The sequence below is a fragment of the Rhinoderma darwinii genome, chromosome 3 (assembly GCF_050947455.1).
Source record: "Rhinoderma darwinii isolate aRhiDar2 chromosome 3, aRhiDar2.hap1, whole genome shotgun sequence".
In the NCBI taxonomy this organism is placed as follows: domain Eukaryota; kingdom Metazoa; phylum Chordata; class Amphibia; order Anura; family Rhinodermatidae; genus Rhinoderma; species Rhinoderma darwinii.
This window is the reverse complement of record NC_134689.1, coordinates 392,490,045-392,515,987: the sequence shown is the minus strand read 5'-3', so window position 1 is coordinate 392,515,987 and position 25,943 is coordinate 392,490,045. Positions and strand designations below refer to the sequence as shown.

Below are 25,943 nucleotides of genomic sequence, written 5' to 3'. Positions count from 1 at the left end.
TGCATAGTTTACAACCTGGAACTTGTGTAATGCTTTATATTTCAGCACTGTCCGGTGCACACTATAGTCGACGGGAGCTCAACATTCAGATGTGCTCCACATATCTATCATATTATCTAGAGGTGTCCACTTTATATATCTCCACTTATTCCAGAACTTATTCTAGAATGGTAAGTGTCCGGGGTTGGACAGAACAGTTGGTCAATTAGGTGGGTAAAGCTTTGGGACCCACAGGTCCCTCTTCCACCCAGGCCATGTTGGAGCCCAGTTAGGTTTTGGTTTCCACCCTGATGAAAGTTGTTAAACTTTAGACAGTCAACTGGCGACTCAGGTGACATCACCATTCCGGTAGCAGTGATGTCACTAAACCCAGCCTGGGGGCTCAAGGCAGCCTTAGCCCACCCTTGGAATGTGCACTAAAGTGGAGATATAAAAAAGAAAAGAAAAAAAATGTTCTAAGGAAACGGACGCGAAGTTAAAGAAGACCATGCCCTGCTAGAGTCTACTGAAACAACACACTTCCACAGGAGTCCCAGCAGAAGGAGGACCCGGGTTTCAAAATCTACACCTGTGCCAGGAAGAATGTCACTTAGTACCATAAATGATTATATGGTGTAAAGGATGTATATGAGATATTACAGCTCCATCTAGTGTAACTACTGTACAAACTAATATAACAGTACACCTGTCCTCCCTGCCCTACAGCGCCCATACACTAGAGCTCCCCTGCATTATATCTCCTGTACATTAGATCTCTCCTGCATTATATCTCCTGTACACTAGAGCTCCCCTGCATTATATCTCCTCTACACTAGAGCTCCCCTGCATTATATCTCCTGTACACTAGAGCTCCCCTGCATTATATCTCCTGTACATTAGATCACTCCTGCATTATATCTCCTGTACACTAGAGCTCCCCTGCATTATATCTCCTGTACACTAGAGCTCCCCTGCATTATATCTCCTGTACACTAGAGCTCCCCTGCATTATATCTCCTCTACACTAGAGCTCCCCTGCATTATATCTCCTGTACACTAGAGCTCCCCTGCATTATATCTCCTCTACACTAGAGCTCCCCTGCATTATATCTCCACTACACTAGAGCTCCCCTTCATTATATCTCCCCTACACTAGAGCTCCCCTGCATTATATCTCCTGTACATTAGATCTCTCCTGCATTATATCTCCTGTACACTAGAGCTCCCCTGCATTATATCTCCTCTACACTAGAGCTCCCCTGCATTATATCTCCTGTACACTAGAGCTCCCCTGCATTATATCTCCTCTACACTAGAGCTCCCCTGCATTATATCTCCTGTACACTAGAGCTCCCCTGCATTATATCTCCTGTACACTAGAGCTCCCCTGCATTATATCTCCTGTACACTGGAGCTCCCCTGCATTATATCTCCTGTACACTAGAGCTCCCCTGCATTATATCTCCTGTACATTAGATCTCTCCTGCATTATATCTCCTCTACACTAGAGCTCCCCTTCATTATATCTCCTGTACATTAGATCTCTCCTGCATTATATCTCCTGTACACTAGAGCTCCCCTGCATTATATCTCCACTACACTAGAGCTCCCCTTCATTATATCTCCACTACACTAGAGCTCCCCTGCATTATATCTCCACTACACTAGAGCTCCCCTGCATTATATCTCCTCTACACTAGAGCTCCCCTGCATTATATCTCCTCTACACTAGAGCTCCCCTACATTACAGCTCCCTACACTAGAGCTCCCCTACATTATATCTCCTCTACACTAGAGCTCCCCTGCATTATATCTCCTGTACACTAGAGCTCCCCTGCATTATATCTCCACTACACTAGAGCTCCCCTGCATTATATCTCCACTACACTAGAGCTCCCCTGCATTATATCTCCTGTACACTAGAGCTCCCCTGCATTATATCTCCTCTACACTAGAGCTCCCCTGCATTATATCTCCTGTACACTAGAGCTCCCCTGCATTATATCTCCCCTACACTAGAGCTCCCCTGCATTATATCTCCCCTACACTAGAGCTCCCCTGCATTATATCTCCTGTACATTAGATCTCTCCTGCATTATATCTCCTCTACACTAGAGCTCCCCTTCATTATATCTCCACTACACTAGAGCTCCCCTGCATTATATCTCCACTACACTAGAGCTCCCCTGCATTATATCTCCACTACACTAGAGCTCCCCTGCATTATATCTCCTCTACACTAGAGCTCCCCTGCATTATATCTCCACTACACTAGAGCTCCCCTGCATTATATCTCCTCTACACTAGAGCTCCCCTGCATTATATCTCCACTACACTAGAGCTTCCCTGCATTATATCTCCGCTACACTAGAGCTCCCCTTCATTATATCTCCCCTACACTAGAGCTCCCCTGCATTATATCTCCTGTACACTAGAGCTCCCCTGCATTATATCTCCTGTACACTAGAGCTCCCCTGCATTATATCTCTTGTACACTAGAGCTCCCCTGCATTATATCTCTTGTACACTAGAGCTCCCCTGCATTATATCTCCTCTACACTAGAGCTCCCCTGCATTATATCTCCTGTACACTAGAGCTCCCCTGCATTATATCTCCTGTACACCAGAGCTCCCCTGCATTATATCTCCACTACACTAGAGCTCCCCTTCATTATATCTCCACTACACTAGAGCTCCCCTGCATTATATCTCCACTACACTAGAGCTCCCCTGCATTATATCTCCACTACACTAGAGCTCCCCTTCATTATATCTCCCCTACACTAGAGCTCCCCTGCATTATATCTCCTGTACACTAGAGCTCCCCTGCATTATATCTCCTGTACACTAGAGCTCCCCTGCATTATATCTCCTGTACACTAGAGCTCCCCTGCATTATATCTCCTGTACACTAGAGCTCCCCTGCATTATATCTCCTGTACACTAGAGCTCCCCTGCATTATATCTCTTGTACACTAGAGCTCCCCTGCATTATATCTCCTGTACACTAGAGCTCCCCTGCATTATATCTCCTCTACACTAGAGCTCCCCTGCATTATATCTCCACTACACTAGAGCTCCCCTTCATTATATCTCCCCTACACTAGAGCTCCCCTGCATTATATCTCTTGTACACTAGAGCTCCCCTGCATTATATCTCTTGTACACTAGAGCTCCCCTGCATTATATCGCTCATACAGTAGAGCTCTCCTGCATTATATCTCCCCTACACTAGAGCTCCCCTGCATTATATCTCCTGTACACTAGAGCTCCCCTGCATTATATTTCCCCTACATTAGAGCTCCCCTGCATTATTTCTCTTCTACACTAGAGCTACCCTGCATTATATTTCCCCTACATTAGATCTCCCCTGCATTATATCTCTCCTACACTAGAGCTCCCCTGCATTATATCTCCTGTACACTAGAGCTCTCCTGCATTATATCTCCTGTACACTAGAGCTCCCCTGCATTATATCTCCTGTACACTAGAGCTCTCCTGCATTATATCTCTCCTACACTAGAGCTCCCCTGCATTATATCTCCCATACACTAGAGCTCTCCTGCATTATATCTCCCCTACACTAGAGCTCCCCTGCATTATATCTCCTGTACACTAGAGCTCCCCTGCATTATATTTCCCCTACATTAGAGCTCCCCTGCATTATTTCTCTTCTACACTAGAGCTCCCCTGCATTATATCTCCCCTACACTAGAGCTCCCCTGTTTATATATCTCCTGTACACTAGAGCTCCCCTGCATTATATCCATTATATCTCCTGTACACTAGAGCTCCCCTGCATTATATTTCCCCTACATTAGAGCTCCCCTGCATTATTTCTCTTCTACACTAGAGCTACCCTGCATTATATTTCCCCTACATTAGATCTCCCCTGCATTATATCTCTCCTACACTAGAGCTCCCCTGCATTATATCCATTATATCTCCTGTACACTAGAGCTCCCCTGCATTATATATCCTGTACACTAGAGCTCCCCTGCATTATATCTCCCCTACATTAGATCTCCCCTGCATTATATCTCTCCTACACTAGAGCTCCCCTGCATTATATCTCCTCTACACTAGAGCTCCCCTGCATTATATCTCCCTACACTAGAGCTCCCCTACATTACAGCTCCCTACATTACAGCTCCCCTACATTACAGCTCCCTACACTAGAGCTCCCCTACATTACAGCTCCCTAAATTAGAGCTCCCCTACTTTACAGCTCCCTACACTAGAACTCCCCTTCATTACAGCTCCCTAAATTAGAGCTCCCCTACATTACAGCTCCCTACACTAGAGCTCCCCTACTTTACAGCTCTCTACACTAGAGCTCCCCTACATTACAGCTCCCTAAATTAGAGCTCCCCTACATTACAGCTCCCTACACTAGAGCTCTGCTACATTACAGCTCCCTACACTAGAGCTCTTCTACATTACAGCTCCCTACACTAGAGCCCCGCTACATTACTACTCCCTACACTAGAGCTCCCCTACATTACAGTTCCTTACATTAGAGCTCCCCTATATTACAGCTCCCTACACTAGAGCTCCCCTACATTACAGCTCCCTACACTAGAGCTCCCCTACATTACAGCTCCCTAAATTAGAGCTCCCCTACTTTACAGCTCCCTACACTAGAGCTCCCCTACATTACAGCTCCCTAAATTAGAGCTCCCTTACATTACAGCTCCCTACACTAGAGCTCTTCTACATTACAGCTCCCTACACTAGAGCTCCCCTACATTACAGCTCCCTACACTAGAGCTCCCCTACATTACAGCTCCCTAAATTAGAGCTCCCCTACATTACAGCTCCCTACACTAGAGCTCCGCTACATTACAGCTCCCTACACTAGAGCTCTTCTACATTACAGCTCCCTACACTAGAGCCCCGCTACATTACAGCTCCCTACACTAGAACTCCCCTACATTACAGTTCCTTACACTAGAGCACCCCTACATTACAGCTCCCTACACTAGAGCTCCCCTAGTACATTACAGCTCCCTACACTAGAGCTCTTCTACATTACAGCTCCCTACATTAGAGCTCCCCTATATTACAGCTCCCTACACTAGAGCTCTTCTACATTACAGCTCCCTACACTAGAGCCCCGCTACATTACAGCTCCCTACACTACAGCTCCCCTACATTACCGTTCCTTACACTAGAGCTCCCCTACATTACAGCTCCCTACATTAGAGCTCTCCTGCATTAAAGCTCCCTACACTAGAGCTCCCCTACATTAAAGCTCCCTACACTAGAGCTCCCCTACATTACATCTCCCTACACTAGAGCTCCCCTACATTACAGCTCCCTACACTAGAGCTCCCCTACATTACAGCTCCCTAAATTAGAGCTCCCCTACTTTACAGCTCCCTACACTCGAGCTCCCCTACATTACAGCTCCCTAAATTAGAGCTCCCCTACTTTACAGCTCCCTACACTAGAGCTCCCCTACATTACAGCTCCCTAAATTAGAGCTCCCCTACTTTACAGCTCCCTACACTAGAGCTCCCCTACATTACAGCTCCCTACACTAGAGCTCCCCTACATTACAGCTCCCTACACTAGAGCTCCCCTACATTACAGCTCCCTACACTAGAGCTCCCCTACATTACAGCTCCCTACACTAGAGCTCCCCTACATTACAGCTCCCTACACTAGAGGTCCCCTACATTACCGTTCCTTACACTAGAGCTCCGCTACATTACAGCTCCCTACACTAGAGCTCCCCTACATTACAGCTCCCTACACTAGAGCTCCCCTACATTACAGCTCCCTACACTAGAGCTCCCCTACATTACAGCTCCCTACACTAGAGCTCCCCTACATTACCGTTCCTTACACTAGAGCTCCGCTACATTACAGCTCCCTACACTAGAGCTCCCCTACATTACAGCTCCCTACACTAGAGCGCTCCTACATTACAGCTCCCTACACCAGAGCTCCCCTACATTACAGCTCCCTACACTAGAGCTCCCCTACATTACAGCTCCCTACACTAGAGCTCCCCTACATTACAGCTCCCTACACTAGAGCTCCCCTGCCAGCTAAAGACTGTGGCAGTGCCAGGACCAGCAGTGGAGAGCTACAGACATGTAATCTTGATTTTAACCTCTGACTTGAACTTCAGCAGGGAGGTCTTGACCAACATAAACGTATTACCCTAGAAATACCCTCACACTGACATCACACAGCTGTATATGAGCGGTCTGTGGCTGTCTAACTGTTATTAAACTATAACTACCAGCATGCCCTGACAGCCTGGGAGTTGTAGTTTCACAACAGCTAGAGAGCGACAGACTGTAGACCAATTGATAGTGTAGGTATGAACATCTCAAACTGAATTCCATCAGACCTTTCTCACCTATATGTATCAGAACTGAGTTTGCCATAGTTCAACGTAATATAACAACCTGTAGTTTTGCATGGGACTGCAAGTAATCCTACTGCATTATATTACTTCAGGGGATTATAATCACGCATGCACAAAGATAATATCCCAAATAGTTAAATGAGAAATTCCGTACTTCTATATCTGTATCCATCTCAGTCTTATGTATGCTACATTCAGCTCTGCTACATCTGTATTAATCACATATCTAATTACATATCAGGTCTCAGTTGATACACACTGACTGTGTTTTCTGTAGTTTTGGATGGGACTGCAGATAAAATTACTGCAATATCTTACCTTAAAGAATAATCATGATACACGAATGACGCACACCTAATAGTTAAGACACATTCAGCTCTGCTACCTAATTTCAAATGTAGCATTATATATGCTACATTCAGCTCTGCTACATCTGTATGAATCTCAGATCTAATTACATTTCAAGTATCAGTTGATACACACTGTGTTATTTGGGGTTTTGCATGGGACTGCAGATACAGTTACTGCAATATCTTACCTTAGAGAATAATCATGATACACAAATAATTCAATCCTGATAGTTAAATGACAAACTCAGCGCTACCACATCTTATGTTATGTTCAGATGCACTAGTGCTGAGTTTGTAAGCTGCAGCAGAGCTGAGTTTGCCATTGATAAAAAATGATTAAGAAATCTCAATGTTATCTGTGGTTTTACACAGGACTGCGGGTAAATCTGATGCATTATCTGAACTTAGATGCAGCACAAAAAAAATGACAAATACAGCTCTGCTAAATCTTTCTTAAGTGGTAGTGTTGATTTTGGCACAATTGATAGTGATGTCACAAGGTTTTAATCTAAGGTCTTACATAGGACTGCAGGTAAACCAACCACATTACATTTACTCACAGATTCAACACAATGCCTGCACGTTTCAGCCCCAATGAGCTCTGACCAATTCAGCTCTGCTATGCCACTTTGGAAAGTGCAATAAATGAGCAAATTTCTAGTTCCCTTTGCTTAATGCACTGAGCACACAGACATGGGCATGCGATAGGATTGTACCTGTTCTCACAGTGCAGAATCTCTGCAGGACCAGCAGCAGTACGGTGACTTTCCAGCAATCCCATGATACTATCCAACTTTCCATAGTGCAGGACAGGAGCGATTCTCTATGTAGTAGATGCGTGTACACACACGGGGGACATAGGGTTGTAATCCGCAGTCACACTACTATGTATCCATGTGTGCGGAGACAAGGGAGAGGGATGAGTGCTCGCCCTTGGCTTAGTCCTCTCTCTGTGGTATCAGTTTTCTCGCAGTCAGTTCTGTCTGGCTGTGTGTCCTCTTCTGTCTGTCCCTCCCTCCTCCTCGCTCTCTCTCACCCCCCCCCCCTTTCCTTCTTCTATTCATGTAGTGCAGACTTTTTGACAGACCCCCCCTCCACTCTGTGTTAGGGCTTCTGTCAACCTCCTCTTATGCCCTCTGCCTTGTATCTCAGACACTTCCTCACATATCTGGTGTCACCTCATCCAGGTTGTCATCCTAACCCGGCCGAGATTCCTCCAGTCCGTGTGAAGTCGTAGTTTTGGGAACACTATTCACCACGCTTGATAGATATTACGTGAAGGTCTCCTATAATGGACAATTAGGAACATTTCGGCCAATTTTTTTGTCTAACTTTGGCCAAGTTGGGTTGGAGCGGTCCATGATGTAGAGATCTTCTCGAATTTGCTGGTTCATTTTGAACCTTTCATGACAAGGACTTTTGAGTAGGGTTCTATAGGCCAATGTCAACAGATGACATGTTCAAGGTTCTCAAATGAAGGACCAATCATCTATGAGTCGGCAGTCTATCTTCTAATGTCTAAGACCAGATAACTATGTACATCCAGGCCTTCCTCTAGTCTTCCGTTTCCCACGACTGTTGCTGCTTCTAGCCCTGATGGATCTGAATGAACAGGCTTCAAGCGTTACGGACATCTATCATTATCAATTGGTTTTATTACATTTGGAAGTAAAGGGGTAGGTAGCAATTATAGTCTGGGAAAGCACCAGGTAGAGCAGTGTTGGGGATGGGAGGCATCTCCACGTTATAATTTACAGTAGTCTTGTCCAGCTTTCATCTATGGAAATTCAGGAATAATAAATATAGGACGTGTGTAACAAATCGGTCCTGGTAACTGGCTGAGAGATTGTATTGAAGCACGCTCATTATAGAGGCACGCTCACAGCGTCAGTAGCAGGGATGTGCGATAATATCTATATGATGGTGATTACTAATGCTTTACAAAAATGGAGGTGCTGGTGAAAAGCCACATTGAAGCATTACTATAAATATCATGTATACGCTCTGGTTCCCTCTTATTCACTCACTAGTATCTTGGTTCCTTCTTTCATTCATTCATTCATTCATTCATTCATTCATTTGCCTCTTCTTCCTCCTGTTGTTACATTTTCATTCATCTGTTCTATTAATTTAGGTTTGGTTGTTTGTTTCATCAATAATTAATTTACCTTGTTCTTTCATTCATTGTTCTTTTTTTTTTTTATTGGGGTCCATTTGTTCATTCATACAAATATTCATCTTTCCTCTGCTGGTTATATCTCATTCACTTATTTGTTTCGTGGATCATTTTTTTTTTCTTATTTATTCACCGTCCATCCTCTAGTTTGTACTGTTTCATTCAACTTTTCTATTTGGATTCATTCATTCATTCATTCAATCAATCATCATCTGATTTTCTCTTTTCATTCACTCATATTTCTTTTTGGTCAATACTGTAATTTCATTCATCCATTTATTCATTGTTGCCCCTCATTGATCTGGTCGATTTAGATGAATGTATTTATTCATTCATTCATTCATTCATTCATTCATCTGATTGTCAAATATACTCATCTTTTCTATTCAGGTTCACTCACCCACTCACAAACTCCATCCTCTGGTTTGTACTCTTTAATTCATCTGTTCTATTTGGGTTAATCAATTATCATCTAACTATTTTTCATTCACTAACATTTTCTGTTTTGGGGTATGTTTTATGTTCATTCCTTAATTTATCAGATTATCTTTAATGCACTCATCTGTTCTATTCTGGTTCATTCATTCACTCACCCAATTATCCTCTCTCCTTCCCGCACCAGTTCCAGTCTGGTTCTTTTGATAATTTACTCATTCTTACATTCATTCACATTTCCTTCATTTGGTCTTTCACCATTCTGGTAACTAAATTTATTCATTACATAAATATTCTGTTTTTCACTCACCTGTTTTATTCAGATTTATATCTTAAACCCTTAACGTACAGCGGCATAATGCTTTTATGGGACCGATAGAAACTGGGGAGGGAACCTCCAGCTCACCTTACACACTCCGGTGTGGATTGTGGGTTGCGCTCGGATCCTCGTGTCGGCACAACGGCAGGCTAGCAAGCAAGGGAGAAGGTAGGATCCAGCGCTGGGTGCAATTAAAATGGATTTTCTGTTCCAAGTTTATTGGAATGAATTAAAAGGAAGTCCAGTTGCATATGGTCCTGGGTGTGTGAAAAGTAGGAGGTGCGTGTCCTCAGGGGCCTACGCGTTTCGGACGACTGCCGCGTCCTTAAACTTGGCTGTAGTGATTTTTAAATGGAGCGCGCTGTCAGTTTTATACTCAGTCAGCTGATTGTTTATGCGTGTCGTCGTCTAGGTTGCGTTGGAACGCAAACCGGAAATGGTCGTTAGGTCCTGTGTTGTTTTCTGTCGGATCTCATCCGTGAGTAATGATGTTATTCTTGAATTTTGATAACCTTGAAAAATTAGTTAGTGTGATGTGTTTATTCTTGTTTGTGACAAGTACTGTATGTTAGTAGTAATTATGTTTTGGTTTAATTATAACGTTTCAGATTTCCATGTGGGTTTGTGACACTCACGATGTCCGGCTTAAATTGTGTAACCGGGCCTGATATGTCTTCCAAGAACCATCATCAACGTTCGTATTGACCGTAAGTAATGTTTGATCATAGATTCTACTCGAATACCCGAGAATATATGTATACTATGATTATATTTATTTGTCAATTGTGATGAAAACTGGGGGCCTTTGCGAGCTGGCCGTGATGGATTGTCATGACATATGGGAATGGCCATGAAAGTTGAATTGTGACTGGTATTATTGCATTAATATTGGAGTATGTTTGAGAACCTGTTAGTGTGGTACTATATTACAACGCGCTCTGTATACAGGATGAGGATCATGTGGGGAAAGTGCAGGAAGGACACAACTGAATCTTTATGGGGATTCGGGAACATAGAATGAAACAACAAGACTGGGTGGTGTGTAAATAAAAAAGTGTGCATGACAAAAAGCATATGTTATGCATGCATCGCTTGGTATGTTTATATACCTTGAATGACATTGTATGATTAATTGGATTTAAGTTTTGTGAGCCTTGACTCGGTTCTGAGTTATGCTCTTGTGTAGCTGGTGATACTTGTATATATAATGACTGTTTGGTAACTGGTAATACTTATATATATAATGACTGTTTAGTAATCTAGTATAGATACATTAGTTCTTTCCTTAGGTTTAAGCCTTTTGGGTACCTTGTATTAAGTCTGTATATCCAGTATGCTTCCCTGAGGTGGGTTTTGTGTTTAATGTCACCTCCCCGTTTACAGGGATGAATTTTTTCAATGGCATAGCAGCAGAAAAATTTGGTGGATCTATGATGTTGGGAGATAAAATGCTTGGAAGCATTTGATATGTTCAGAATATTCTCGTTTCTGATATAGCTAAGATGTTCCAGAATTCTTACTTTAAATTTTCTATTCGTACAGCCTACGTATTTCAAGTTACATTCAATGCACTCTATGATGTAAATAACAGATTCAGAATTGCAGTTGATATAATTTTGAATATTGAAGCTGTCAGTTTGTGTAGAGTCGCTGAAAGTTTTGGTTATCTGGACATGGGAGCACACTTTGCATGGGTGCTGTCCACATTTGTAGAAGCCCGTAGTCTCTAACCATGTTGTTTTTGTTTTTTCATTGGCAGTAAATAGAGATGGAGACAAGGCACTACCTAGCGAGGAGGCTTTCCTTGCTACTATTCTACATCCTCCGGATAACACCGTGCGCAGAGTATCATCCTCCATGAGAATCGGTAAGTAATCAGTTACTATTTTTTTGATTTGCATGAACTGATTGCTCTGTTGTAGGATCAGCGTTGGTTGGTTGTCCATAGATTGGGTACTGTGTGTAGAGTTTGCTGTTTTGCTATGGTGACTTAGAAGTTGAGATCTAGTTTTCTTGGTCATGATGTTACTGGCCCGATTGAGTGACCATTTTGGATAGCCTCTTTCTTGGAGTCTTGTTCTAATAAATTCTTGTTCTATTTCGAATTGACTTTGAGATGTACAGTTCCTTTTGGCACGGTGCATTTCACCCACCGGTATGGCTTTGATGGTGTGCTTGGTGTGACTGCTATTCGCATGTAATAAGTTGTTAGTGGCCGTGGGTTTTCGGTGTGTTTTGCTCGAGATGTTTTGGCCATTGACACCTTTAAGCTCCAGATCCAGAAAGATGATGTTGGTGACATCAAAATGGTACGTAAATTTAAGGTTGCAATCATTGTTGTTAAGAAATTGCGCGAACTTGGGGATGATATTAGTGTCTTCTTTCCAGATAATCAATATATCGTCAATATATCTACCGTACCATTCTATGCAGTGGCTATAAGTGTTTTCAATCGAAAAAATGTAAAATTGTTCCCACCATGCCATGACCAAGTTTGCTACCGAGGGGGAGAATTTTGCCCCCATGGATACTCCTTTAAGTTGTAAATAGTATTTGGAATCAAATTGGAAGTAGTTATGAGTTAGGAGAAAATTGAGTACCTCCAGTATATACAATTGGAAGTTTATATCATAAGTACTGTGTTTGGTAAGGTGATATTCAAGGGCAGCATGGGCAATTCGGTGTGGGATTGATGTATATAGTGACATTAAACACAAAACCCACCTCAGGGAAGCATACTGGATATACAGACTTAATACAAGGTACCCAAAAGGCTTAAACCTAAGGAAAGAACTAATGTATCTATACTAGATTACTAAATAGTCATTATATATATAAGTATTACCAGTTACCAAACAGTCATTATATATACAAGTATCACCAGCTATACAAGAGCATAACTCAGAACCGAGTCAAGGCTCACAAAACTTAAATCCAATTAATCATACAATGTCATTCAAGGTATATAAACATACCAAGCGATGCATGCATAACATATGCTTTTTGTCATGCACACTTTTTTATTTACACACCACCCAGTCTTGTTGTTTCATTCTATGTTCCCGAATCCCCATAAAGATTCAGTTGTGTCCTTCCTGCACTTTCCCCACATGATCCTCATCCTGTATACAGAGCGCGTTGTAATATAGTACCACACTAACAGGTTCTCAAACATACTCCAATATTAATGCAATAATACCAGTCACAATTCAACTTTCATGGCCATTCCCATATGTCATGACAATCCATCACGGCCAGCTCGCAAAGGCCCCCAGTTTTCATCACAATTGACAAATAAATATAATCATAGTATACATATATTCTCGGGTATTCGAGTAGAATCTATGATCAAACATTACTTACGGTCAATACGAACGTTGATGATGGTTCTTGGAAGACATATCAGGCCCGGTTACACAATTTAAGCCGGACATCGTGAGTGTCACAAACCCACATAGAAATCTGAAACGTTATAATTAAACCAAAACATAATCACTACTAACATACAGTACTTATCACAAACAAGAATAAACACATCACACTAACTAATTTTTCAAGGTTATCAAAATTCAAGAATAACATCATTACTCACGGATGAGATCCGACAGAAAACAACACAGGACCTAACGACCATTTCCGGTTTGCGTTCCAACGCAACATAGACGATGACACGCATAAATAATCAGCTGACTGAGTATAAAACTGACAGCGCGCTCCATTTAAAAATCACTACAGCCAAGTTTAAGGACGCGGCAGTCGTCCGAAACGCGTAGGCCCCTGAGGACACGCACCTCCTACTTTTCACACACCCAGGACCATATGCAACTGGACTTCCTTTTAATTCATTCCAATAAACTTGGAACAGAAAATCCATTTTAATTGCACCCAGCGCTGGATCCTACCTTCTCCCTTGCTTGCTTTTATGGGACCGCCCTGAGACTAACAAGAGCCCCAGGACATACCAATGCATTATAATAAAATAAAAAATTAAAAGTAAAAGTAAAAAAAAATTATAATAATAAAGTTAATTAAAAGGTAAAAAAAAGTTTATATTAAATAAAAGTAATAAAACATAACAAAACTTATACATGTTAGATATCCCCTTAATTGTCACAGCACGTAACATGTCATTTATGGAATTCAGCGAACAATATAAATGTAACACCAAAAAAAGGGCACAATTGATTTGTTTTTTTACACTGCGCTCAGAGAAAAATAATATAAATGAAAGTCAATGTTAGATGTACAGAAAAATAATGTAATAAAAATTCACCTTGCAACAAAAAAACGTTCTGCCACTTAGATTGCAGGGAGGAAAAACGTAAAACAAATACTGGTCCTCATGTAAGGACAGTAGACAAGAACTGGAGGTCTTTCGCATAGCAACCAATCAGATTTCAGCTTTTATATTTTTAAAGCAGGTCTGAAAACGAAAGCAGTCATCTGACTGGGATTGGGCACTACCTACATTTCTTGCCTGCACTAGTTTTCATACATGAGGCTCATTGTGCCCTTAAGGGTGAAATTAGCCACGTCCTTGAGTAATTTCATCAGGATTCCTGATTTAGTTTTCTCATATTCATTCACTTCTTTCTTTCTTTCTTTCTTTCTTTCTTTCTTTCTTTCTTTCTTTCTTTCTTTCTTTCTTTCTTTCTTTCTTTCTTTCTTTCTTTCTTTCTTTCTTTCTTTCTTTCTTTCTTTCTTCCCTCATTCATTCATTAATTTTTTCAAGCTTTCTTCCCCTTGTTCTCTGTCATTAGTTTGCCTGTACTATTTTGGGAAATTCATTCATTCATTCATTCATGCATCCATCCATCCATCCATCCATCCATCCATCCATCTATCCATTCATTCATCAATCTTCCTTACTCCAGCCTCTAGTGTGTCTTTTTCATTTTGGAAAATTAATTAATCTACTTTCATTTGTACAGATATTGGTTCAGCATGCACTACACCAAAGAAGGTGCAGGAATAGGGTCCCAACCCAATCGTATTTAAAGAAGTATTCGGCACACAAAATGTGGGTTTTAAATTCTTTAGTTTTATTGTATTCGATGCCAGGGGCTGAGTGCGTGCAACGTTTCGGTCAGGAGACCTTCGTCAGGCACTTGATCCCACTGGGCGTTGGTGTATCCTGTTGTTAGGCGCTGTCGTCAGTATGGCGGCTTACCGCTTGTTTTCAGCGCCAAAAACAAGCAGTAAGCCGCCATACTGATGACAGCGCCTAACAACAGGATACACCAACGCCCAGTGGGATCAAGTGCCTGACGAAGGTCTCCTGACCGAAACGTTGCACGCACTCAGCCTCTGGCATCGAATACAATAAAACGAAAGAATTTAAAACCCACATTTTGTGTGCCGAATACTTCTTTAAATACTTTCATTTGTATGTTCGTTCGTTCGTTCGTTCGTTCGTTCGTTCGTTCGTTCGTTTGTTCGTTCGTTCATTTATTCGTCCATTAATTCATACATCCGTCTATTCATTCAAATTTCTTCCTCTAGTGCGCTGTCATTAGTTTGCCTGTTCCATTTTGGAGAATTCATCCATTCATTCATACTTTTGTCCATTCATTCACTTTATTCGTTCCTTCATTTACTGACTTTTCCTCTTCTGGTTTTCTCTCTTTCACCCACTGCCTCCTTAACTGCATATTTTTGCCAAGTCAATCTCCGGGACAGCTGCTAGTAATCTGCAGTCAGCGCAATGTTTACTAATCGTATTTTGTATCCCACCTATAGGATTTTATTGGATTTATAAAACAAGTGTGTCTCATGTTCTACTTGTCAGTCTTCATTATTCGGCTAATTTGTAAATAGAATTGCGAGTATTCTTTATAAATTACCAAATTGGATTCCTATAATCCACCACCCAGTGGTTCAGAATCCCAGATAATCTGAAATTAACAAGACATGGGTCCATTGCTGTGTTTCCTCTCTTTTCTGGGCTTCAGTAATAGGGTCAGCACATCATAAGAAGTGAGTAGACACAGCAGTGGGGTCAAAATGTTGGTGGTAGGACAATAGTGGGGCCAACCAGTGGTGTATTAAGGTTGGTAGAGCCAAAATTTTTGGTGGGCCCCTATCCCACTTCTGGACCCTGGACAACCTGACCCCTTATATCAGCCACATATAGAAAAGGTGGACATGCATGAGCGTGGCCCTCTCTACTGAAGTCTATGTGAGTTATGGAAATAGCCAATCAAGTGCCTCCCCGTGACTATCTCTTTTAGCTTTTTAGGAATGCCGAACAGTTTCAGGGAATTGCTTTTTTTGGAAAGGTTGGGGTCCCAGACGTGAGCAATATATACACTACCCACATAAATAGTGACAGGGTGTAGCTAGAAAATGATGGATGAATGGATAAACAGAGGGAAATTGACATCAGTCCTAAATATCATAAAGAGTGGCTGAAGGTGGGTTTGTTACATCTCTGTATATACAAGATGTACCACAGATGCAGACCATGCAGCTGCTATGGGGTCTATTTTTCGGATCTCTGGACTGGAAGATCCGTCCCAAATTGAACCACTGGCTGGGTGTGAATAGGCATGTTCACGTTCATGTAGACCGGCACAGGAGTAGTCCACCAAAACGCAGTCCCCATAAACTGAGGTAGGATGCCCAGCTTCAAAGCAAACGGTAGAGCCCTCCATCTTCCTTGACCTGGTTAAACATTAGGCCCACATACCCTTTGGCCCACAGTATGAACTCGATCTGTTCACCGGTGTTTACGTTTTCAAGAAGTTCGGGCATGCCAGCCCACTTGAGAGACCCCCGGTGAATACATACTTTCTCCCCCGTGGCATTTACGGAGGCAAAACTGAAGCCTCTCTTGCTGCTGAACTACACTACTGTTCTTTAAACTATTTGGTTCCCAGTGGTCTGGCTCTCATGTCCCATGAGCCTCTCAAATCCACTGTTTCTGCAAATTCGGGACGCCTCATGCAGTGAAAGGTTGGTCAGATGATCTGCCTCACTCCGCCAAGTCATTACCTGGACACCTATAACTTTTCCGCCAACAGACTAGGCAGTGGTTACAGAGCCGGGCTCAGGCAGCTTTATTGGCATAACCCCGGCATAGTCACACTCATGACCACCTACGTTATGTCTACAGGCGGCCACCATCAACTGTTTTCCGGAATTCTCGTTTCTACACCTGGCGACCAGGCCTCCTCCATTGCTCCAATCAAGATGAGGCCTCTGCCCATTTTCTGAGACTGTTGCTCCTTCCTCTACAACTCCAACTGGTGCATCTCCTCCAGCACTTCCTTGTCATCGGGCCAATACCAGCAGCATCTGGCCAGCCGGATCTCAGAGTTTGCCCTTTTTCTCCTGGGCTGCAACATCCTGCCGACTATGCCAAGTTGTGAGTTTGGTGCCTGGTTGGTGTACGGCCCTGGCAGGGGTGTCGCGTAAAAGATACCAGGAGATATTTTGCAGCAACTGAATTTTAATTGTCCGATATTAACATTAAAATTTCTCCTGACTACGAGAGGCACGGTCTCTCATGACATGGCTCAGGCAGGTAGATGATGGCTAGCTGGCTTTACATGCTTTCGGACAGAGCCAAGGGCGCTCCTCAATATTGCAGGGGTTGGTCCGTAATTCAGGTGTACAAGGCCGCAACTTGCTGATTGCACTACTGGCTTGCTGACTTGCTGCTCTCCGCTGACATACGTGGGGAAGCTTCTGCCCATACCACCATAGCCCACACGACACTTGCACAATCAAGAGGAGGCTCGTGTCTGTAACCTGCAACATGCTCTTGGACCCGGACTTACGTCCAAAGTCAGTGGTAATCATTTTACAGCTTCAGCAGCTTTTCTCACTCAGCTCTACCCAAAGAAGCTCTCTCACAAGTCAGTTTCTTCCAGTCTTCCAACCAAAAACTGAACACAGATTGGCGAGAATACGAGCCTTTTATGGAGTAAGCGCCGCCCCTAGCGTCAGGATGCGACACAGTCACGCTGCTACATCCTGGTGCTGTTATGCCGCGGCAGTACACTAACTAAGATGTCAAGCGAGCCAACCATCATGTGCCTGTACAAATAGGCATAACGATACAGTGCAATAACAAAATAGCAGCACAACATAAGTTCAAAAGCACGGACAGGCCACTCCTCCTGGGGACAAAGCTAAATTAAAGGCAAAGCAACATAAATCAGCACCATTACTTTAGTGTATTCCATCAGATGCTATATAACACAGGTGTACAATAAATGCCCTAAAGCCCCCATTAAGAGTTGGGTTTCTCGCCTACACTCTTAGGGTATGTTCACACAGGGGGGAATGTCTGCTGCAAAAATCCTGCACTGAAAAAATGTAAATGCATACTTACCGTGTCAATGCGCCCCTCCGACGTCCTGACGCTCTCCAGCCCTGGGACGACTTTTTATCCCATGTGACCACTGCAGCCTGTGATTAGCTGCAGTGATCACATGGGTTGAAACGTCATCCCAGGAGGCCAGCCTGGACAAAGAAACACAGAATTCTGGGTAAGTATAAGATTCTGATTCTGAGTTGCGTTTTTTTGCTGCGGAGTCGCTGCTTTTCCGCCGCAAAGGAATGTAACATCTGCTATTTGTTGCGGGTTTTACTTCCCCATTGTATTCAATGGGCAAAACCTGCAACAGAAAACCAGCATTTACGCAAATACAATTGACATGCTGCGGATTAAAAAAATGCAGCTTTTTACCAGTTTTATGTAGTTTACTATGGCTGTCCAATAATCCAGAATATATAACAATCTGAAACCTATCAAGTCTACTGATGGTCTATTTTACTATACCTTTTTCTATGACTCATAATTCCCCTTTTTGTCATTAGAAACAGTTAAGTTTGTCAGACACCACTTGCAGCTTAGCGAAGCTCTTATAATTCAGGGTGGCAGTTCATTTTTACTTCATCAAATTACTGTGCAGGACCTGGTATAAAGATGACCCTTCCCAGAATTCAAATCACCAGAGCAATCTCTGTACAGACACTGAACAAGCAAGGAATTATTGGGGATAAAGCTTGCAGTATTGTGAATGCAGCTCTGGAGTATAATAAAGACTGTAGCTCAGAATCAGTATAAGATAAGTAATATAATGTATGTACACAGTGACTCCACCAGCAGAATAGTGAGCGCAGCTCTGGAGTATAATAAAGCCTATAACCGAGTATCAGTACAGGATACGTAATGTATGTACACAGTGACTCAACCAGCAGAGTAATGAGTGCAGCTCTGGAGTATAATAAAGGCTATAACTTAGGATCACTACAGGATAAGTAATATAAAGTTTGTACACAGTGACTCCACCAGCAGAATAGTGAGTGCAGCTCTGGAGTATAATACAGAATGTAATTCAGGATCAGTACAAGATAAGTAATGTATGTACACAGTGATTCCACCAGCAGAATAGTGAGTGCCGCTCTGGAGTATAATACAGGTGGTAACTCAGGATCAGTACAGGATAAGTAATGTAATGTATGTACACAGTGACTCAACCAGCAGAATAGTGTGTGCAGGTCTGGAGTATAATAGAGGATATAACTCAGGATCAGTACAGGATAAGTAATTTATGTACACAGTGACTCTACCAGCATAATAGTGAATGCAGCTCTGCAGTATAATACGAGATGTAACTCAGGATCAGTACAGGATAAGTAATGTAATGTATGTATATAGTGACTCCACCAGCAGAATAGTGAGTGCAACTCTGGAATATAATACAGGATGTAACACAGGATCATTGCAAGATAAGTGATGTAATGTATGTACATAGCAACTCCACCAGCAGAATAGTGAGTGCAGCTCTGGAGTATAATACAGGATATAATTCAGATCTGTACAATATAAGTTATGTAATGTATGCACACAGTGATTCCACCAGCAGAATAGTGAGTGCAGCTCTGGAGTATAATACAGGATGTAATTCAGATCTGTACAATATGTTATGTAATGTATGTACAAAGTTACTCAACTGTTTTATATAGTTTGTCTAAAGTTGTTCAGAAGTGAACGTATGTTTTAAGACATTTTGCATGGGTGGCTGATGTCTGCAAGCTTGGTTGAAGTTCTTAAAGAACAGACGTTCTCACCACCTTTGACACTAAAAATAGCTGTTACTTTTACAACTAGCGGAACAGCAGTTTTGCAGACGACTTTTAACTAAACTCCTAATATGACCCCCTTCTAAATGACGTTTTAACTGATGAGAGCTGCATGTAGTGGTAATGGTATATATGTGGTGTGCCCAGGAGGCAACAGTTTTCCTAAGCACTCTGCTTTTTCCTAAGCAGACGTCACCTGCATTGCTTCCAGGTTTTAAAGGGATTTTTAGTTTTAAGTAAATTAAGCCTATAGGGGTTGTCCCATCATTAAATAGCATATTCATTGTAGAGATAATTTAAAAAGATGAACAATGTTTGCCATTTATATGCTGTTAAAAAAAAGTGAAGAGTTATGACATTTGCTTACATAGTATGGCGCCACCTAGTGTTTAAAGGATATAGCAATGTGTACTTCTGTCTAATGAGTGCTGGTGAACATGCATACTCAGTCACTCCCTCCACAGCCAGGTTTCTGCATAGTGACCCCCTGTTCATTGCAGATCAGTCAATAGCAATCGCTTTCTGCCCTGCTTGTCAGGGAAGGAGCAGAGCTTCTGCAGTAGTATGGCAGTATAGTTGAGGAGACTCCTTCTTCTCAGCTTGTCAGGGATGGTCAGCAGATTTTCTGCAGCAGCACGGCAGTATAGCTAAGGAGACTTATTCTCAGTGTGTTAGGACTGTAAAGTTGTACCCTGCACATGCCCACTCATATTTTCATTCATTTCTAAGGGAGCGTATACTGTGGATGTCAAACAGTATATATATATATATGTATTTTCGCTACTCTGGATCCCACGTTACCTATCTGCAGGGAAAGTAAGAAGGGACTATATTGTCAGCTGCCAGAGGAGGAAGGAGACGGATTCTGCTTAGAGCCCCTCACCCAGTAGCACAAATTAGCAACAGCCAGGGCTGGCTCCAGGTTTATATGGGCCCTTGGGCAACACAGACTTAGTAGGCCCCTTTGCGGGGGAACTCGCGGCAGCAGTAAAATGTCAGAAAACGTCCCTTTGTGCCCCCATATAGACGTTAGGCCCCAGTTATGTCCCCATATAGAAGTTAGGTCCCCAGTTTGTACCCCCATAAATTTAGTGCCCTCTGTAGATAGTGCCACACAGCCCTCCTTCCAGGTAGTATCACACAGCCCCCTTCCTGGTAGTGCCACACAGCCCCCCTTCCTGGTAGTGCCACACAGCCCCCTCCTCCCAGGTAGTGCCACACAGCCCCCTCCTCCCAGGCAGTGCCACACAGCTCCCCTCCCAGGCAGTGCCACACAGCTCCCCTCCCTTGGTAGGGCCACACAGCTCCCCTTCCTGGTAGTGCCACACAGCCCCCCTTCCTGGCAGTGCCACACAGCCCTCTTCCTGGTAGTACCACACAGCCCCCCTTCCTGGTAGTGCCACACCAACCCCCTCCCTGGTAGGGCCACACAGCCCCCCTCCCTGGTAGGGCCGCACAACCCCCCTCCCTGTAGGTAGCACCTTTGGGGCTCCCTCTAGGAGTGGAATCCCCAGCCAGAGCATTGGCGATGCTCGTGTTGGGGATTCATCTTCAGGAGGTGCCCCTGACTTCATTGTCCATATATGGACAGTGTTGTCAGGAGCAATCCCAGAGCCATAGTCCCGGGAAGAGCACTACTAGCACTCTGCCTGGGACTCTTGCTCTGCTCCTGACATCACTGTCCATATATGGATAGTGATGTCGGGTGCAGAGCTGAAGTCCCCGGCAGAGCGCTAGTAAAGGCTCTGCTCCGGTACTCCGTCTCTGGGGATGCCCCTGACATCACTGTCCATATATGGATAGTGATGTCAGGGGCAACCCCAGAGCCAAAGTCCCCGGCAGAGCGCTACTAGCACTCTGCATGGGACACTGCTCTGCTCCTGACATCACTGTCCATATATGAACAGTGATGTCAGGGGCTTCCCCAGAGACAGAGTCCCGGAGCAGAGCCGCTTCTAGTGCTCTGCCTGGGATTCCTACCCTCCTCATGACATCACTGTCCATATATGGACAGTGATGTCTGGGGCTACCCCAGAGCCGGAGTCTCGGGCAGAGCGCTATTAGCTACTAGCACTCTGCCTGGGAGTCTGTAGTAAATAGCAGAGCGGGGAGATACCTCCCTGCTCTGCCATAACGTTCAATAGTATCTGCGTCCTAAGGATGCAGATACTATTGAATGTGGCGTCGCTACCACTGTAGCAGCCATAGAGGCTGCTAGCTGGGCCACTGGGCATGAGGGGGGGGGGGTGTGACGGCATGCCCCCTCATGCCGTGGGCCCTGTGACAGGGGCTCCTTAGACAGGGGCTCCCTCTAGAAGCAAAATCTCCGGCAAGACACTGCTGGGGATTCCACTCCTGGAAGAGTTATGATGGCAGCGTCAGCACTCATTGGCCGAGTGGGACCCCCAAGGGTAGTGGGCCCCGGCACTTGACCGGGTTTACCGGGTGCTGACGCCGGCCCTGGCAACAGCACAAAGGGAGACACAGGAAAGCAAAATATATGAGAAAGGTATTCTTATAAGCTTGAAACACTGCAAATTACTTTAAAACAGCTATTAAGGCCTTATTTACACGAGCGTATTTCACATCCGTGATATGCGCGTGAAAATCACGCACGTCGCACAGACCTGTGCAAGTCAATGGGGCCATTCAGACATTCCGTGTTTTTCACGCAGCGTGTGTCCGCTGCATGAAACTCACTGCATGTCTTATACTTGAGCTTTTTTTGCGCATCACGCACCCATTGAAGTCAATGGGTGCGTGAAAATCACGGACAGCACATGGACACACATCCGTGTGCTGTGCGTGATTCGCGCAACAGTTGATGGGAAATGATGGGAAAAAGAAAACCACCTCAATCATTTCATTTTGTAAACATCAAAACCGCGTGACATAAGGATGGCATACGCGCGAAAATAACGCAGACACGCACCGAACACTGATGACACACGGAACTGTAACGCGTGCAAAACGGACACGTTCGTGTGAATAAGGCCTAACAGTATTTATTCATCATCATCAAGAAGAATTATGCAAATGTCTCTTATATTTCATGAATCAATACCTCACCATTTTTAAAGATCTCTGCTTATTGCAAGTGAATGGTCAAGACAACCTAACCAAAAACCTCACACCAACTGAATGGCATGTAATGGGGTCCCCTATAACAGTTAAACCTAAAAACGAACCAATTGGGACATATCCCTGAAAGAAATATTGTACTCAATATAAAAAGTACAAAAAAATATCTTTATTAAATATAATGACAAAATAACACAATGATAGGAAAAAGAGGAATGATACAACATATACGGAGACATAAGCAGCAGGGTCAGATGTACAAGACCATGACCGACAGAATCAACCGTCCACTAATGACCTAGAACACGCTCAGATGATAATGAGTAACACACAAGCCCAGGGGTGTATAATGTGACATATGGCACAATATTGCTGGCAAAAAATTCCCGTGTGCAGAGATAATAACCTATACACAGACAAAACCTACACAGTATATGATAGCATATAGAAAAAGCATTGTGCATATGGCAATCTACATGTAATAATGCATCAAGGCCAGTACGATAAATAAAGGGAGCATCTAAATAGGTATGCATCCAATGGAACGTACAATGCTGGCACAAGAAATAATGCAGATACCAATGTATATCAGAAGGTGTAATAGAACGTGCAATACTAGCACAGAAGGCAATGTATATCAGAAGGTGTAGCAGCTCAGGTAGTAAAAAAAGAGAAAACTGCCATAGCAAGACCGAATGAACACATACCCTGAGACATGTTGAGGAGCGTGAGAGGTCAGAAGAACTGGATGGGTGAACAGACGCCTCGACGCGCGTTTCGCCCGATAGACCGGCTTCGTCAGGAGGCTAGTTTAATATGATTCTCAGGGGGTTTATAAATGAGTAAAACAAAGTTGAAATCACCTGTGATGAGTGCAAATCGGCGCTCGGCACCCACGCCCAGTGACGCCCACAACACGGGACGCGCCGCGCGTCAGATGCATGGCGAAACATCACCATGACAACGTAAGACGCCAAGCGGCACTCCCGGATGCGAGCCACACTGCGCATGCGCAGCCGAGCGTCTGTGCAGACGCCACAGGGGAGACAACATGAAACATAGCAGTGAGTGGGAGATGAAAAGATGAAAGATGAATGAATGAATGAAACGGATCGGACAGGACCTAAACGCAAAAGATAAATAGATGGAACAACATATTAAAAATAAATAAAAATAAAAATAAATATAAATAAAAATAAAAATAAAAAATAAAAATAAATATGAAAATAAAGATAAAAAAGTGCACATATGAAAGTGAAAAAACCGTGCACAAGAAAAAATCGAGTGAAACATATTGTGCAGTAGTTGATAAATATATAGTGCAGGAAATATATATATGACAGAATAAATATGTAATAATATAAACATGTGATAACAAACACCCATAGTGAAAATAATAAATATATATAATACAACCATGTGTATACAGTGAATACATATAAATGTATAAATTTATGTAAAATTTACAGACATAGAATGTGCACTACATATATATATAATGAAAAGTATATAAAAAATATGTGAAATATAAAATAAATATATAGTCCATCTGATTATATACAAAAATATACAGAAGCAGATAATATGAAGTCCAATACATAATAATAAGTAAAATCCATAATGCTAAATATCTCATAAGTACAAATATACCTATAAATGCATTAATAAATGTACAGAGTACTGCAGCAAAAAATATATAAACAAAAATAATAATAATAATAATAATAATAATAATAATAATAAATATAGTGATAGAAAGATAATGTATATATCAAAGATATATAATATAATAGCAGCACTCACAGCACATATATAAGAAACACATATATAGTCAGCAATAGTACTACAAAAGATACTAAAAATACACAATACATCGAGAACATATTCAATATACATATATATATGGATCTTCTGCGCCTCTTGATTTGCAATAGCAACCATGTACGATCCTCATAGATGTAGAAAAATTCGACCCACTCACAGGATAGGATAAACTGAAACAGACAAAAAAGATATAAAAAACAAGAAAAAAGCCCTAGAGAAAATAAAATTCACGCATGGTTAAAAAATTACAGAAAAGGCCTGAAACTAGTGGCTTCATTTAGACCAAATGAGGCCACAGTATTAAGTAACGTGATCCATTTCATCTCTTTTCTCAGTAGTGCTATGCGTACATCCCCACCTCTACAACCCAGGGAGATTCTGTCTATTCCACGTACCTCAAAGCCCTTGGGGTTACAAGAATGGTGCTCACGAAAATGTCGAGCAACAGGCTGGAGTTTATCCATCTCCAAAACATTAGAAGCCGACTTAATTTTGCTGACATGTTCCAGTACTCGCACCTTCAATTGCCTGGTAGTCATACCAACATAGATAAGCCCACACGGGCAGGTGGCGAAATACACCACAGCTACGGTATTACACGTAATGTGGTAGACAATTTTATAATCTTTCTTTCTGTTTGAACTGTGGAAGTTAAAGGTCCGTAGGACGTATTTACAAGCAGAACAGTTGCCGCAGTTATATGAGCCCCAGGGTGGGCCTTTACTCCCAAATGGATTGGGGGGAGCACTGGGGATATAATGGCTAGCTGTCAGGGGGTCCTTAAGATTTTTAGAACGTCTCCAAGTAATGGAGGGATAATTAGATAGGACCCCTGACAAATCCCGGTCAGTGAGAAGGACCTGCCAGTGCTTTTGCAGGATATCACGGATCTCGGTCCAATGGGGGTTAAAAGTGGTGATAAATCTGACATTCTGATCTATTTTATGTCTCTTAGGTCTACTCACCAGAAGTCCGTCGCGTGTCGAATTTTTAGCTCTGAGATAGCCTTTCTTTATAACCCTCTGGCTGTACCCACGGTTCTTAAATCTTGCCGTCAAATCCAATGCTTGACGCTCAAAGTTGCTGTCACTGCAGCAGATACGCTTAGCCCTCAAAAATTGGCCCACGGGTATAGATGTTGTAACCTTCGGATAGTGGGCAGACGTAGCATGGAGGAGGGCATTAGTGGAGGTTTTTTTCCTAAAAATATCGGTAGAAATAAAACCGCTATCATTTCTACAGATACAGATATCCAAGAAGTCGACGCGAGCTGAACTAAACTGCCAAGTGAGTTTTATATTA

The 25,943-nt window shown here is 42.8% G+C and overlaps 1 protein-coding gene across 2 annotated transcripts in view; it reads right to left on the bottom strand.

Moving 5' to 3' along the window:
• Positions 1 to 7,665, bottom strand: part of COL5A3 (collagen type V alpha 3 chain) — a 202,949-nt gene extending 195,284 nt beyond the window's left edge. For both annotated transcript variants that reach the window (XM_075858954.1, XM_075858956.1), the window contains exon 1: positions 7,428 to 7,665. In XM_075858954.1, coding sequence (XP_075715069.1) covers positions 7,428 to 7,512 — 85 coding nt within the window. In that variant the 5' untranslated portion in view covers positions 7,513 to 7,665. The remainder of the gene's footprint in view (positions 1 to 7,427) is intronic.
• Positions 7,666 to 25,943: the final 18,278 nt, after the last annotated feature.